At 34.7% G+C, this 15423-nt stretch overlaps 1 protein-coding gene across 2 annotated transcripts in view; it reads right to left on the bottom strand.

Annotated features, from left to right (window-relative positions):
- LOC148673714 (receptor-type tyrosine-protein phosphatase mu-like) overlaps positions 1 to 15018 on the bottom strand; it is a 39479-nt gene extending 24461 nt beyond the window's left edge. The window contains exons 1-13 of one of the 2 annotated variants that reach the window (XM_088630501.1): positions 14755 to 15018; positions 12509 to 12640; positions 8373 to 8498; positions 7794 to 7976; positions 6224 to 6565; positions 5850 to 5950; positions 4806 to 4998; positions 4177 to 4279; positions 2869 to 3142; positions 2492 to 2531; positions 1720 to 1828; positions 1389 to 1459; positions 553 to 659 (exon numbers count right to left, since the gene is read on the bottom strand). In XM_088630501.1, coding sequence (XP_088486627.1) covers positions 553 to 659; positions 1389 to 1459; positions 1720 to 1828; positions 2492 to 2531; positions 2869 to 3142; positions 4177 to 4279; positions 4806 to 4998; positions 5850 to 5950; positions 6224 to 6565; positions 7794 to 7976; positions 8373 to 8498; positions 12509 to 12640; positions 14755 to 14845 — 1872 coding nt within the window. In that variant the 5' untranslated portion in view covers positions 14846 to 15018. The remainder of the gene's footprint in view (positions 1 to 552; positions 660 to 1388; positions 1460 to 1719; positions 1829 to 2491; positions 2532 to 2868; positions 3143 to 4176; positions 4280 to 4805; positions 4999 to 5849; positions 5951 to 6223; positions 6566 to 7793; positions 7977 to 8372; positions 8499 to 12508; positions 12641 to 14754) is intronic. The other variant, XM_088630499.1, reaches the window with a different exon arrangement.
- Positions 15019 to 15423: the final 405 nt, after the last annotated feature.

Below are 15423 nucleotides of genomic sequence, written 5' to 3'. Positions count from 1 at the left end.
GACCCCAAACCCACATGATCTACAAAAGCATAAATATTAAGACAGTAAAACCAAGAACATTTACAAAAGAAAAAAAGTCATTTCCCCACCATGCATGTTCCTACCGGTTTCAATACAGTAGATGTGGATCTCATTCATCCACTTCTTGGAAGATACTATATTGTTGGCTTCAGCAATTGTTCCAGATTCCCATAAATCTTCTTAGGTTTAAGTAAAACTAAACTGTTAAATTGAGTTTGTTGATTCCTTTGAGGATTTTAAATTGATGACTTAGGCCTCCTTCGTAATCTTCATTTTTAAAAATTAAATAAAGCTTTTAGCTTTTGAGGGTAGGACATTCTATTGAGCCCTGTAGTACAGTTTGTCTAGTTGCTGTCATCTGGACTAATTCCAGAGGAGTGAGGTACTGTATTGTGCAGGTATTTATTAAGGTTACCAAATTGCACACAATATTTTATGTGCGCGTTTTAATAAACCTAATCTAAAACATTTAGAATGATCAATAATTTATTGTTAATCTACCTGATTTGGAAAAACCTTGGGGGTTCTTACCTTGAATTCCTTAGTCAGGCCCCCTTCCTCCTCACTTTCTGCTTCTCTATTGCAGTCTTGCTTCATGTGGATCATGTGCTGTATCAGCTGCTCCACAGGCATAGTGTCTGATAGGCCAAGGGCACCAGGCAGCAAAAACAGAAGACATTGCTTCTTTAAAATGACCTATACTGTACATGTATGAAGAATTTTTGTATACTGTACATTAATTATTGATTTTGCGTTTTTGGTCTATTATTTCTCAAAGATTCCTTTTGAAAGTTGTCTGAATTAGGTTCCTGGATGTCTTAGTTTCATGGGGCCTTTCAGAGTGCAGTGCTATGATCCAGGCATCAGGGGTTCAAGCCTGGGTTGTGCTACTAGGCAACTATGGGTGTTGTTGGGTTTGGCATTAGCCAAGCATGGCTTATGGTGTGTGTTCTGTGATGTGGTAGAAGATTAGTGACTCAAAACCTGAAGGAGTCAGTCTACACTTCCATGTGTGTGGGTTCAAGGTCTTTACTTAGGTGTGAACCAAGATTCGAAAATACACAATCTGAACTCTGAAAGTGGGTGTGAAAATAACAAAGCTGAAAAAAAAAGTTTCATTTAAGACTTTAACATTTAGATTTAGATTTGGTTAATAGTTTCTGAAGATGTCTTCCTATTTTCATTTTATAATGTATTACTTTGGAGTCCTTCTGTGCATTAGCCCATCTTGGCTTTTATCATTTTTACACTCTTATAAATGTTTGTTTTACTTTTGTTATCAGGAAGAAGCACTTTAACATATACTATAGATAATTAAAGTCATTATTATAAAATAAAACTGTATGCTGGACGTTCTAATTAATTACCTGATTGTATTGTAACTGATAGAGCCAAGGCATTATTGTCTATATACTTTCCATGGTGAGGGGTGCATCTCCTGTAAAAAAAGAACAAGTTTTTTCTAACATGTGCAAAAACCTGTGTGAACTGCATACTATACAGTAAAGTATGTATTTCACTTTCTCTCTGCCATTCAATTGTACAGTACATATGCTCATTTAAAGGCTATTTAAGAACTATTTAAGAACAACAATTGTCTGAATCCACTTTTTTCAGAACATGAGCTCTACCTTCACCAAATTATAAAAAAAACTCTGTATACGATAACAAAATGAATCTAATAATTTTAATACTAACCAAATGAAGATGAGAAAGACAAGAAGAAGAGTGCAGGTCATGGGTAGAAATACATAAAGACAGATCTTTAGAAGCTGGTGAGAAGCATCATGCTGGACTTCTGCAGGAACTAGATATTAAGAGTAGGAGAAATATTAATCTTTCATGCCATGTCACTCACAGATTATGGAGAAATGTAATTTTTTCAATCCTAATTATACCTGGTGATTGTTATTTGAGACAATTGGGTGTTTGATTGAACATCTCAAATGATGTAATTGCTCAGTAAACACATGCAGGTTTTGGATGAGTGAATATCTCTCTGTAATAGAACTAATGATCATTGAACCTCCTGTGATGTTCCCCAGGAAACCTGAGGATACTGTCCACATGAATTATTCCAGACATCAAGAAATGAATACAATCTTTGACAACAATTTTTAATGAGAAATAAAACAGACCAACATTGAAATACAGAGAGTACTTGCACTGACTCTCTGTCTCTGTAACAGTACTTCTAAGAAAACACATGAAAAAATATAGGTAAACTCTAAATAGAAATGCAGCAGATTGGTATGATGTTATCTGAGCCATATCCTTGGACACCTGAGGGTTATAGCAGTGACAGTATCCAAGGTAAACCTTCCCAAGTTTCAAAACATTTTACAGTTAAAATGGAACAGCACTAGTCCATTTATTTAAAATGTTTTCTCTTTGATTGCCTTTGATACAATCTAAAAATTGCACTGTACCAGAGAGCAGTAACACTGTCAGTAACAACAATTTTACTTACCATAGAATGGTTCATATTCTGAGCAAGAGAATCTCACTTCCTTTTTTGAAAAAAAAAAAGCGAGAAAGACAGATATATCAATTCCTTCTGCACCTCCTGCATTTATTTCCAGATCATTTTAAAATGGGATGAATTGATTAGGTAAAATAATCTAACAATCATGCTAATAACATCATTTTATCAACCACTACTGTAATCAAATATATCATCTTAAAATCTCCAATTGGAAGATTGTAGATATTAATATAAACAGCATATGTACAGTACATCTTATATCAGGAACTAAAATAATTATATATAATTTGTTTTAGTACTTCTATTTTCTGAGTGGTTTCGCTTTCTGAGTATTCAGTGAAGGCAGCTGTGTTGAGGTGTACCTGCTTCCATTTACTAATCACCCTGAATATGATGGAATAGTTTTTCTCAGGTTGTAACTGTGCATTGTAGTACTGCCCATACAGCTTCCCATCTCCCACAGTGAACTCTGGCAGACTGCTCAGGTTCTCTGCTGGGATTTCTCCTGCAATATAGATGATGCTCCCAGCACTACTGCTGTTGAAGCCTGCCAGGTCCATCCTGACACAGATGTTGGCCAAACTTCTGTTCCTGCCTGAGACAGATTCCAGTTCCAGTACAATAACCTGGTAACTGCTACAAGATAAAAAGGAGAAATCAAGGGTACACCAAGGTGTATTGTAATCATATAAATATACAAAGAAAGACAGACTATGCAACGAGGGCACAGCTAGGACATGGCTACACTACACTGACAAGCACAAATTAGGGTAATACTAGTCTGTAGTAGTAGATGTTTTTTTACTGCTTGTCTAAATGTGAATCTCTAAAAACATGTAGGAATGCACCCTGTAAGGTCATTTGTCATTAAAGATTTCATTAATCAGTACTGAGAGATTTCCATTATCCTTTGAAAATACTTAAACCCGGGTTGAATCATCCTTTTCTGCCCTGTTTTGGACCCAGTAAAAAAAAAAACCTCAAATGACTTTTTGTTAAATTAATACAAAAAATAAACTGAAGAAACAGCATCAAAGTTATTTGAATGAAATGACTTGTACAGTATATTTTTAAGTTAGTCTCGTTATTTCATGACAAAGAAATGAGTCAAAGAGTTTGAGAAATTTCTTTTCTTCTCCTTTGTATGAAACCATGCACCACAGTTCTGTTACCTAGTCAGACTATTAAAAAGGTCTGCAATTACCTTCAATAAGAACTAGCTGAAAAATATAAACAAATATCTTACATTAAAGACGGGCTTGATCATAAGCAATAATATGCAAACATTTGAATCTACCTTGGAAAATGCCAAAAATCATATTTAGAAATTAACTGAAGCTTTTGTGGCCAAAGTACAGTATGTTCACTTTATACTTATTTTGTCTTATCTGAATGCATTGCCAGGAATCTTAAGCTTTGACTGCCTGTCTAAAGGCATGACAAAGAGCTCTGATTTAATCTACTCTGCTCTAATTTCCTGTAGCATGTACTTCCAGGCTGAGAACATGATCACCAAGGATATTGGAGCAGAGTTTACATTCTGTTCAGCTTGCTGTTTTGGATTACAAGCACATGTTCAACAGCTACACTATGTTTCCTCATACAGTATATCATCCATAGGAAAATTAAAATAACTAGCTGGTAAGACATTTTAGTACATGATATTGTACCTAATTGGTCCATTGGTGTCAAGAACAGGATGCAGAGGAATGACAGCAGTGCCACTAGAGATATTAAATGCTGTAAGGTTTTCAGTTTCTGGAATAACTGGTTCTGTAAAGACAAATATCTGAATTACAAGGAAGTCACCACTATCCTAAAACCAAAAGGGTTTACATGAGAGTAAGAAAAGATTGCAGTCAATGACATGGGAAGGATGCTATATGAGTCTAAAAGCCTATATCAGTATTAACTGCTGTTTTCTAGCTCGCTCTTATCTGCTTAATACTGTAGATCTGAACTAAAATGTGACTACAGGACTGCTTAGACACTGAATAAAACAAGAAGCAAATGTTTATTTTGATTAAACAAATTAAGACTTTTATATTTATTATTTTGTATTATTATAATGTTTTTCTGCTAACTCATTTTATATTATGGATACAAGAAAACTAGGGTGAGAGTAATAGAAGACAATATGTCATTTAGATGTAGCTGTAATTGAGATTAATGAAACTGGCAGTAAAAGGCATTATTACATACCACTAGAACCTGCCAAAAACTGTGAATCTGTGTTAATGTCTGTCCTGTTCATTATTAAGCTATTCATAAATTAATCACACAGAAACAAAACTGATACCTTTTAGTTCTGTTTGAAAATTCCCAAGGGACACTTCTCCAGCGCCTGCCTCAGTGAAGCCACGGATTCCCAAAGAGTAGTAAGTTGCACTTTTTAAATTTGGAAGATTATAGCTTGTCACAGAGGAATTCACAAGGACAGAATATGTTTCTATGAATGAATCATTATAGTCTCGTTTCCCTGTGTAGTTCAGCTGCAGGACAGAAAACGAAAATGTTAAGATACATCCTTTAAAATGGAGCATCACTCACAGAGTAAGCATCAATTACACTTGTCAGATTGATGCAGCAAATTCTACAACACAATTGCCTCAGATTACTAAAACAGTATATTTAATTGCTGTCACCTGAGTTCAGCAAGAGCTTCCATTTGGTGGCCTTGGGATTTAAACACACAGAAAAAAATAAAGATGTTTATAAAAACTTTCAAAGTCCTCAATTTGTACAACGACAATAATATTTAGGTTTTTATCTAATTATATTTGGGTATTTGTCATGTTAGCCATATTCTAGGCTGGCCAACAGTATGACAGTACTGTACAGTATATACAGTACTTATTCACAAAAGTTAATTTTGGATTACATACTGTACATACAGTGTAGAGACTATTTTATGGCAAAATTTACATTCCTAGATAACTGGAGTTTCACTATTTTTATTTGAATAAATTATTCAACAAAGTGATTCTGATCACAGAGGTGTCCAGTAAGGTTTGTCTTTTTTGGCTGAAATGCTGAAATCATTGTGTAAATTTTCTGTAGCTAGATTGACCTGTTCAATAATCATGAACTAATGATCATGGCTAATTTGGAGGAACCTACAGCTGACCTCAGTTGTAAACCCAGGGAACAGTGGGAAGCACATTTCTTTGCCTTTGTTGAAAATTAGGTCCTAGCAATTGTACTTCCGTTGTATGCAGGTTCTCATATGCCTACTGTATGTTTGTACCTGGAAATGTTGTTCTTTGCCATAAAAAATAATTATTTTAACTTGTTGTGGAGTTACTGTACTGTTATGGTTGTAAAAGTCCAATGAGTATTTTACCTCATATGCTATTATGGTTCCTGTGCAGTCTGACAGTGGTCTCCATTGAATCCATCCACTACTGAAGAAAGACGTATTGTGAAATTCTGGCTTGTCAGGAACTAAGAAAATAATAACAATACTATTAATCTTAATATAGTGCAGACATAAAGCTAGACCATTTTGTTTGCCTTGAATTTTGGAGACAGTAAAGTCTTGCCATAATATTTCTATTGTCTCTGTTACATACTGTATCTCTATATGTAATATCTCTATATCTCATATGTCTCTATTACATTATATCATGCATCCTAAACATTTTCTTATTTGGAGAACTACAACATTTAGGAATATGTTTGAAACTCTTTGGAGCTTTTACGTGTAGAGCAGGCTACCTGTCTGAGATGTGTTGAAGAAGATTACTTCATTTTGCAGCGGGCCTTCAAACTCCAGTCTCTGGGTTTTGTTTTTCAGCCTTGTATTGAAGACCTTCACCGTGAAATTTAGAAAGTAGCGTGAGAATGGCCGTAGTGCTGCACAAGTTATTTCGCCCGGCCCTTCTGGATGGACAGTTGCACTTTCATGCCTGGAACAGGTCCTTCCAAATAATCTCTCCAGCTGACAACTCACGGTGATATTAACATAATAGACCTTGCTTGGAATTTGAGTGTAGTTCCATGTCAAGCTGACATTCACAGATGATATTTCATTAAATTTCACCCACACATTTGGTATTTCTGTAAAAAAAGAACAACAAAAAGCTATAATAGATTATGAAAAGTTTATGAATCCAAATGGAGTTTATCAGACTACCTAATTTCAAAATATCTCATTTCTTGGAATACTTATACCATGTAGTAGAATTATTATGATTATGATCAGTGTTGGATTGTATTTCTGACTGCATTTTTCATTATTATTAATCACAAGGCCATAACAACAAAAAATGTATTAATATCATACGGATCATAAATGTGGTGTATTTCAAATGACACCCATTGCAAAAAAATGACTTCATAATGATATGCCATAATATTTTACATTTATATTTATTTTGTTTATATTTAATAGAGAGGAATTTGCAGCAAAACATCCTCCTTTGACTCTTTATGTAGTGTTATAGTGTTATAATTGGCTGAAAAGTTAACTCATAGTCATACCCATAATTCATTACAACATACAGTATGTCCTGAATTTCCACCAAAAACTGGAAGGATGCTCTTTCAAATCCATATCTATATACTCTATTTAGATCTATTTATCCTGTCCTGCAAATTGTAACTGAAACAAGCTCAATTCTGAAAACAAAATTTAAAAATATTATTGGAACTTGGTCTCCTTTGCAGGCAAATCAGTGACAAACTAATGATCTAACACCAGTGAATAATTCAGGCATTATTCTCTTGATAAGCAGGGCATATTGGTTTCTTTCTGTGTTTTTCTTTTTGGGTTTTCAACAGGCTTGACATTCAACGAATTGCAACACTCCATTAACCAATGAATGAGGTGATTTCACATAGTCAAAGTCACTTGAGTGTATCACAGTCAGTCACAAGTGACCGATTAATCAAAATATCACATAAAACATTTAATAAATATAAAAAGCCTGTGTACCCTCTTTTTTTAAAAACACATGCATAAATCGTGTTATATTTATTTTCAAGTTCAGTGTATTGAGTTGATTTCATAGAAAAGATAAACAATTTTTGTGGGAATTCTCACAATTTCTGTGCAATTTCAGTGTTTTCTTATTTGCCTAATAATAGCACAGTACTGACATACTGTACCTACACAGATGTACACCTGATGCTATGCTATGCTAATGCGTCTGAAATCAGTAATTTCCATTTTTATATACATTTTCTTTTTAATGTGATTGGATTGTGCTGCCTTCCCACAGTCTATTATACATGTGGTACAGTATACTGTATGTTATATTATGACCAAAGAAAGCAATAGCCTTACCCACACAGGGATGCTTGGTGCTCCAGACAGGCGAGCTTCTGTTAGCTGTATACTCACAGGTCACCTCTGGTGTTATTTCAAAAAAACCCTTGGAGCAGGATACAGGAAATGGAGAGGAAACTGGCACAGATGACAAAAGATCTTCAGCCTTTATATTGTGCAGATCCTTGAGACAACATTTGTCTGCCACACAAAAAAAACAACCATTTTATTATTTAAGTTAAAATCATCACAAGAAGCTGTATTACATGAGGATGATGTTTGCTGCTTTATATTTTTTATTTCCTTTTAACAGCTGTTAATTCCACCCATCAATTATCCAAAAATACTGTTATTCTTGGTAAGGGTTGTAGAAAATATGAGTTCTTTTGTATTTTCATTTGTTATATCAGTGCCATATTGATTTGATTCATTACTGATTTGTAAATTTAGATATTCTCACCCATAGTAGGACAGTTATTGTTTCTGTACCTTTTCATTTTGTAATTTGATGTTTGTTACAGTAACTGTTAGCATTTACTGTTGTTTTAGACAATTTACTGTTGTTTTAGTAAGTAAAGCAATTTAACAAACTCTTACCCCGACTGGTGGGATTAGCGAAACCCTTTTTGTTTTTCTTAGTTGCATTGTTTATTGTCTTCACAATACTTAAAATACGCTTGCAGTATGGTCTGGAAGTGTAACATTTCGTAAGAAAACAATTTTCTGCAAAAAATAAATAAATTCATTTTTTAAACTCAATTACCTCTGTTAAACGAGATGAGTTCTGCTCTCGCAGTGTTTACTGGAATTGCAGCCTTACAAGCAGTTATAGAACAGGGAAAAGTAAAAAAATGAGCAAGTCTATCTATAATGGGAGTGTGAATTGTAATTTTCTCTAGCTGTTTTACAATGCTAGAAAGAAGAACCATCTAACTACTGTAGGCTTCTAGTTCTGCTTTATGTGTATAACATCAAAGCTAGCAGTCATGGCTAGCATTTTCTTTGACCTTTAATCAGTGAAGTGGGTACATATATTGTAGCATATCATGCAGATATTCTTATTTTAAATTTACTATCAAACATGCCCTGTTCTGTAAGTATAAAACAATGGGCAAACTTTTAACATTTACAGTACATAATTGTCTGTTATCTGATCAACTCACTTGAGGTAGTCACAATAGCCAAATAATTATTCAAATGGTTAACTAATCTTTAATTTAGACTGATCTGATTTGCAGTTTTGTCTGCTTAGTTCATACATTTTTAACAGTGATTGGATAATTCCTGTTGAGATCATAAAGCCAGTCTGCACAGGAATACTGTGTCTCAAGAGAGGATTAAAAGCCACACACACATAGAAAAAAAAACACTGCAAAGAGAAGCATCTGGGACATGCAAGAGTTACCAACATCCTTCAAAAGAGAACAGAGAACCTTTACCTGTCCAGGTAACATGAGCGCTAAAGAGAATACTAACTAGGCCTTAAGAGACCTGTTGTCTAATATTGCTGAAAATACTGAATTTCTGTTTGTGGAATCCAAGAGTGTTCAACATCTCTCACTGTTTCATGGCACTAAGTTTGAATAGGTACAGGTAAATTGTCTTAAATGGTGATTATTTAGTCTTTGGCAGGATTCATGTTTGATTGGACACAGGTTCCCTTATCGCCCTTTATGACTTTCATATCTGTATTATAAGGAGAACCGCAAATTAGTTATAAGAATATTATCAACAGAATATGTATGTTCTGTGTAGTGGGAGACTACTAGGTAGTCATACAGTCATTCCCAATCTAAGATCCGTAAATGTCTGTGAAATACTGTCTGTTATGTATTTCCGTAATTCATTGTAATAATTGTTTTTGTCCTGTATTTAAGATTGCTTCCTGGTTATTAGCGTACTTGGTCACAGAACTGCAAAGCAAGAACACACATGTTGTGTAAAGTTTGGTATTCCCTGACTACAGACAATATCATTCTGAATCATTTTTAGAATTTGCTTGCATACCAAGCTTGTATCAGAACATGATATTTTATATTCAATTGATAGTTCTTATTTTTATTTTATATTTTTTATCATTTAATTTGAAACACTCCCAGTTTGATATAAAATGTATCTTACAAGGAATCCCTTTGAGGGTTACAGAATCTTTAAAGATTGTGAATTATGGGAATATAAATATTAGTGAGCTCTCAATCCTAGAAAGTACTAATTAAACAAACTTTCGACTCTCAAGCTTCTTCATTTAGAAGCTGACTTGACCTAAAATGGTGTGATGGTATGTTTTATACTACTTTTTTATATCACTGAAACCAGAAACCAGTAACTCTTATTGTAACTGTGGCACTAATATCCCACAGCTGCACAAAAAGAACAATTAAACATGATTGAAAAAATAATATATATATATATATTTTAATTCACTTTCTGACATTGCCTCATAAGACATTGACCCTGCCTATTTAGAGTGGTCAAGATTGGCACTATTATATATTACTACAGTGCCTTGCGAAAGTATTCGGCCACCTTGAACTTTTCAACCTTTTGCCACATTTCAGGCTTCAAACATAAAGATATAAATTTTTTATTTTATGTGAAGAATCACCAACAAGTGGGACACAATTGTGAAGTGGAACGAAATCTATTGGATTTTTGAAACTTTTTTAAGTAATAAAAAAATGAAAAGTGGGGCGTGCAAAATTATTCGGCCCCCTTGCGTTAATACTTTGTAGAGCCACCTTTTGCTGCGATTACAGCTGCAAGTCGCTTGGGGTATGTCTCTATCAGTTTTGCACATCGAGAGACTGAAATTCTTGCCCATTCTTCCTTGCAAAACAGCTCGAGCTCAGTGAGGTTGGATGGAGAGCGTTTGTGAACAGCAGTTTTCAGCTCTTTCCACAGATTCTCGATTGGATTCAGGTCTGGACTTTGACTTGGCCATTCAAACACCTGGATACGTTTATTTGTGAACCATTCCTTTGTAGATTTTGCTGTATGTTTGGGATCATTGTCTTGTTGGAAGATAAATCTCCGTCCCAGTTTCAGGTCTTTTGCAGACTCCAACAGGTTTTCATCCAGAATGGTCCTGTATTTGGCTGCATCCATCTTCCCCTCAATTTTAACCATCTTCCCTGTCCCTGCTGAAGAAAAGCAGGCCCAAACCATGATGCTGCCACCACCATGTTTGACAGTGGGGATGGTGTGTTGAGGGTGATGAGCTGTGTTGCTTTTACGCCAAACATATCGTTTTGCATTGTGGCCAAAAAGTTCGATTTTGGTTTCATCTGACCAGAGCACCTTCTTCCACATGTTTGGGGTGTCTCCCAGGTGGCTTGTGGCAAACTTTAGACGAGACTTTTTATGGATATCTTTGAGAAATGGCTTTCTTCTTGCCACTCTTCCATAAAGGCCAGATTTGTGCAGTGTAAGACTGATTGTTGTCCTATGGACAGACTCTCCCACCTCAGCTGTAGTTCTCTGCAGTTCATCCAGAGTGATCATGGGCCTCTTGGCTGCATCTCTGATCAGTCTTCTCCTTGTCTGAGCTGAAAGTTTAGAGGGACGGCCAGGTCTTGGTAGATTTGCAGTGGTCTGATACTCCTTCCATTTCAAGATGATCGCTTGCACAGTGCTCCTTGGGATGTTTGAAGCTTGGGAAATCTTTTTGTATCCAAATCCGGCTTTAAACTTCTCCACAACAGTATTACGGACCTGCCTGGTGTGTTCCTTGGTCTTCATGATGCTCTCTGGGCTTTCAACAGAACCTTGAGACTATCACAGAGCAGGTGCATTTATACAGAGACTTGATTACACACAGGTGGATTCTATTTATCACCATCAGTCATTTAGGACAACATTGGATCATTCAGAGATCCTCGCTGAACTTCTGGAGTGAGTTTGCTGCACTGAAAGTAAAGGGGCCGAATAATTTTGCACGCCCCACTTTTCATTTTTTTATTAGTTAAAAAAGTTTCAAAAATCCAATAGATTTCGTTCCACTTCACAATTGTGTCCCACTTGTTGGTGATTCTTCACATAAAATAAAAAATGTATATCTTTATGTTTGAAGCCTGAAATGTGTCAAAAGGTTGAAAAGTTCAAGGGGGCCGAATACTTTCGCAAGGCACTGTAAATGTCAGTTCATAAATTCCGAATTGTTTGTTCTTTCACTTTTCCTCTTAAGATGGACTAGATACAAAATTGTGGTGACCCAGCAGGCAAATCTAATTACTGATTTAATTTGAGAGGCCAAAGGAAATATTATGGCCTAAAATTATTTGCTAGATTTTAGTTTCACTTGAATATGGATCAATGAAAATGATCATTTTATTTTTTCACTGTGTTTTGCTATTTTATATAGCATTTGTATATTTGCTACAATATACCACTGCAACGTCGATACCTATTCTATCAGAGTATATCCTAATTTGTATTTTTAATTAGAAATGATCTTTTTCTGTTGTATAGAAAAACGTTCCATTGTTTTATCTCTAATGCAACCAAATATCCTTATAAGTCTATTAAGACACCAGGACTGATTTATGCATTACAATTTCATACTACTTAAAGAAAAAAGACAATTAATTTGCAGTATGTTTCAAAGTGTAGTTTTTTTTCAGGAGGGAATTTTCTGTTTAAGTTTTCTGCTTAAGTGCTTTCTTTTACTTTTTTGCTATGCACACATTTCATGAAGAACAGTTAATTGAACACAGAAAAGAGATTTACACACTTACCCACACATTTAATATATCTCTGTGTAAGCTCTGTTTTATTTTCACTCTTTCCAAAAATACATCCCACCATCTCCTTTGAATCTGATAAAATATTGGACCCATTTCCCAAAAATGTCATTACTGTGCAATCGCCTGCAAAATAAAATAAAAAAGATGTTTATTTTACTAGGAATCAATCTTGAGTAGTACGTAAATTAAATGAGTTATGCTCTCAGGTTCTCTGCATTTCTGCACTAGAATAAATCACAAAAAAATAATTCTGAGGCACTGTAGCTATTTTACTGCTTTAATTTAGTGTTTCCCTTTGCATGGAACAACTGAGAATCAAGCTTCTTTGTCACAGCTAATGATAAAAGATATTAAGATAGCTGGTTTAAGATTTAATATGACAAAACATATTCTACAAATTTTAAATGCAGGTTACAGACTTCCTTTTGTATTTAAACATTAGGTATTGAATATACAGGTATTTATTTCTGCATGATTTCACATCTTTACAAAAACAACATTTTTGTCCGTCCAGTATCAGAAAGCCCATATTCATGGAAAGGCTAGCAGCATCCCAGACTCCCTCCTGATAAAACAGAATGCAAAATGGGACTGCGTCCTGGCTGGGGCAGCGTTCCATCACAAGGCACACACACAATTAAAAGACATTAGATTTCAGACTAATTTGGCACCTGAAGAAGGCTCCACAGCTGAAACATCATGTCTCCTTTAATTTCCTTTCAATACGGAATAAACCTTTACCTGTTCCTTTGCAGCCTACGCATGCTGAAGTGGCTACCTACTTGGACTGCGGCAACCGAATCAAAGACACCTAACAGTGTGTCTTTGGAAGGTGGGAGGACATTGTAAGAATATCATAATACTCCATGCTGATTTAAAACCTGGTAAGTAGCAGCAGTATAAATCACCAAAGTACCATGTTACCTTGGTACTGTTTCCAATTTTTTAACTTATGTACAAAGGGCCTATGTTACTGAATGAATGCCCCTGGTTTTCTCACGACCTGCTACAAATATCAGCCTTTTCTACAGCTTTCAGACACTTCTTGATTCACCAAGCCAGACTGCCAGATTTGTGCTTTGTGTTTGATCCTTGGTATTTGCTCCATGTAAAGGCTATTCACCTTAATCTGGCAGGAACCTTTACAGTATCATTTGCAGGAAATGCTGCAGGAGAACATTATTATTATTATTATTGTTAACACAGTTAATTCAAGTCTCCAATAGAGCATATCAATTCAATCTTCAGTAGAATAAGAAAGTAGCACAAGTAACATAAAAAACTTTTAAAGAGATTCTGATCCTGATTACTTCACCGCTGGTTCTGATTTTGAAAATGTCAGGTTCCCTTGTAGTCTCCTCTGACAGGACTAATCTAGACGAGTATATTTAACAGTATCTGTTTCCCATTTTGACTTAGTAAGTTTTGAAAATAAACAGTGTGGTCCTTGCTTTTCTGCTGGGTCTGCATATTAATTTTTAAAATACATATTCTGTTATGGAGAAAATGTTTTCAGATGTTCATATTAATCATGGAAATGTCTATACACCAATAGACCATCAGAAATCGATTTAACATCCAAGCAAATATACTGTATTTAGGAGAAAATAACATCTATAAATAAAAAATAAACCAGCCATTACAAACTACCAATGAGTTTCATGAAAATGTAAAAAAGCATTAAGTACATGTAAAACAGTTTAACCTGCTAAGAGAAGAGATGATGAAGAGGTCTTAGTGTTTAAAAGGAAAGGAAATAAATAAATGGAATGTGAGTTTAAAAAAAATAATTAGACTATGGTCTTAGGTTTCTGTTACACTACAAAAGCAGCACTACAAACATTTTTCTTGTGTAAAATATTTGTATGAGATAAATTTGCACTTATACAGTATCTGCTGTTGTTTGGTTTGGTTATTGTCCTGCTTCACTTTCTTAGTATACTTAATTATAAGTATTTGCTTCAAATGTAATATATCCTTAAAATCACAAGTCACTCAAATGCTTCCACAAGTTTTGGGGGCCACACACAAGTACAGTATATATTGTATGTACAGTGCAAAAGAATATTTGTGTGTGTAGTCCAAAAAGATAAATTATAAAATGGAGCCTTAAACATTTTTAATATATATCAGTTTAAATACAGTACAACATAATAATAAGTTAATTTACAGTATTAAAGCTGTCTGAATTATCTAATATGTATATAAATCCGATGCAAATTTGTATAAATACCTACTTTTTGATGTTCTTGTTTCAGTGAAGGTCAGGATTAAAATCTGGAAACAAATGATCCATTTCATAGCCAAAAATGACCTTTTTGGTGCCATATTGCTGTTTTCTGCAGGAGGCTCTACAGTAGAGTGACTACCTCCCAATGCTCAGATGCAAACAGGGAACTAACTCATATTGCTATATTTAAAATGATTGATGTAGCTCTTTTTCTTCTTAATTTTGTTGTGAAAGTGGTTCTGTTGTGCAGATACTGTACAATATGTGTTTCCAGCCATGCATCTTGAAATCTAATTGTATTTGGCTGATAGTTCAAGCTTCTCATTGAAACAACTGGTCACATGTTTGATTGTTTTAAAACACAAAAGAGCAATGAAGCAGAAGAAATTAACTTGACCATTGTTGTGAAACCTATAGTACTTAAACACGAAAGCTAACAGAACCAAAATAACTTAAGAGTTCTTTAAAAGGGACAAGTACATTTATTACTATTGGTGAAAGGTAAATACACTTGATGGGAAGCATTTTTGCTCATTTTCTTTTGACCTTTGAAAATCAAATTTATTGCATCATCGAAGAATGGCCATGTGTGTCTGTTCAGGGCAAATATTTTATTTTAAAGTTTTTTTAAAAATGGTGAACAGGTTCAAGTTAAATGGTTTCATGACTTTTCAAT

Source organism: Lepisosteus platostomus, chromosome 4, assembly GCF_059453375.1.
Source record: "Lepisosteus platostomus isolate fLepPlt1 chromosome 4, fLepPlt1.hap1, whole genome shotgun sequence".
Classification (NCBI taxonomy): domain Eukaryota; kingdom Metazoa; phylum Chordata; class Actinopteri; order Semionotiformes; family Lepisosteidae; genus Lepisosteus; species Lepisosteus platostomus.
This window is presented reverse-complemented; position numbering and strand designations above follow the sequence as displayed.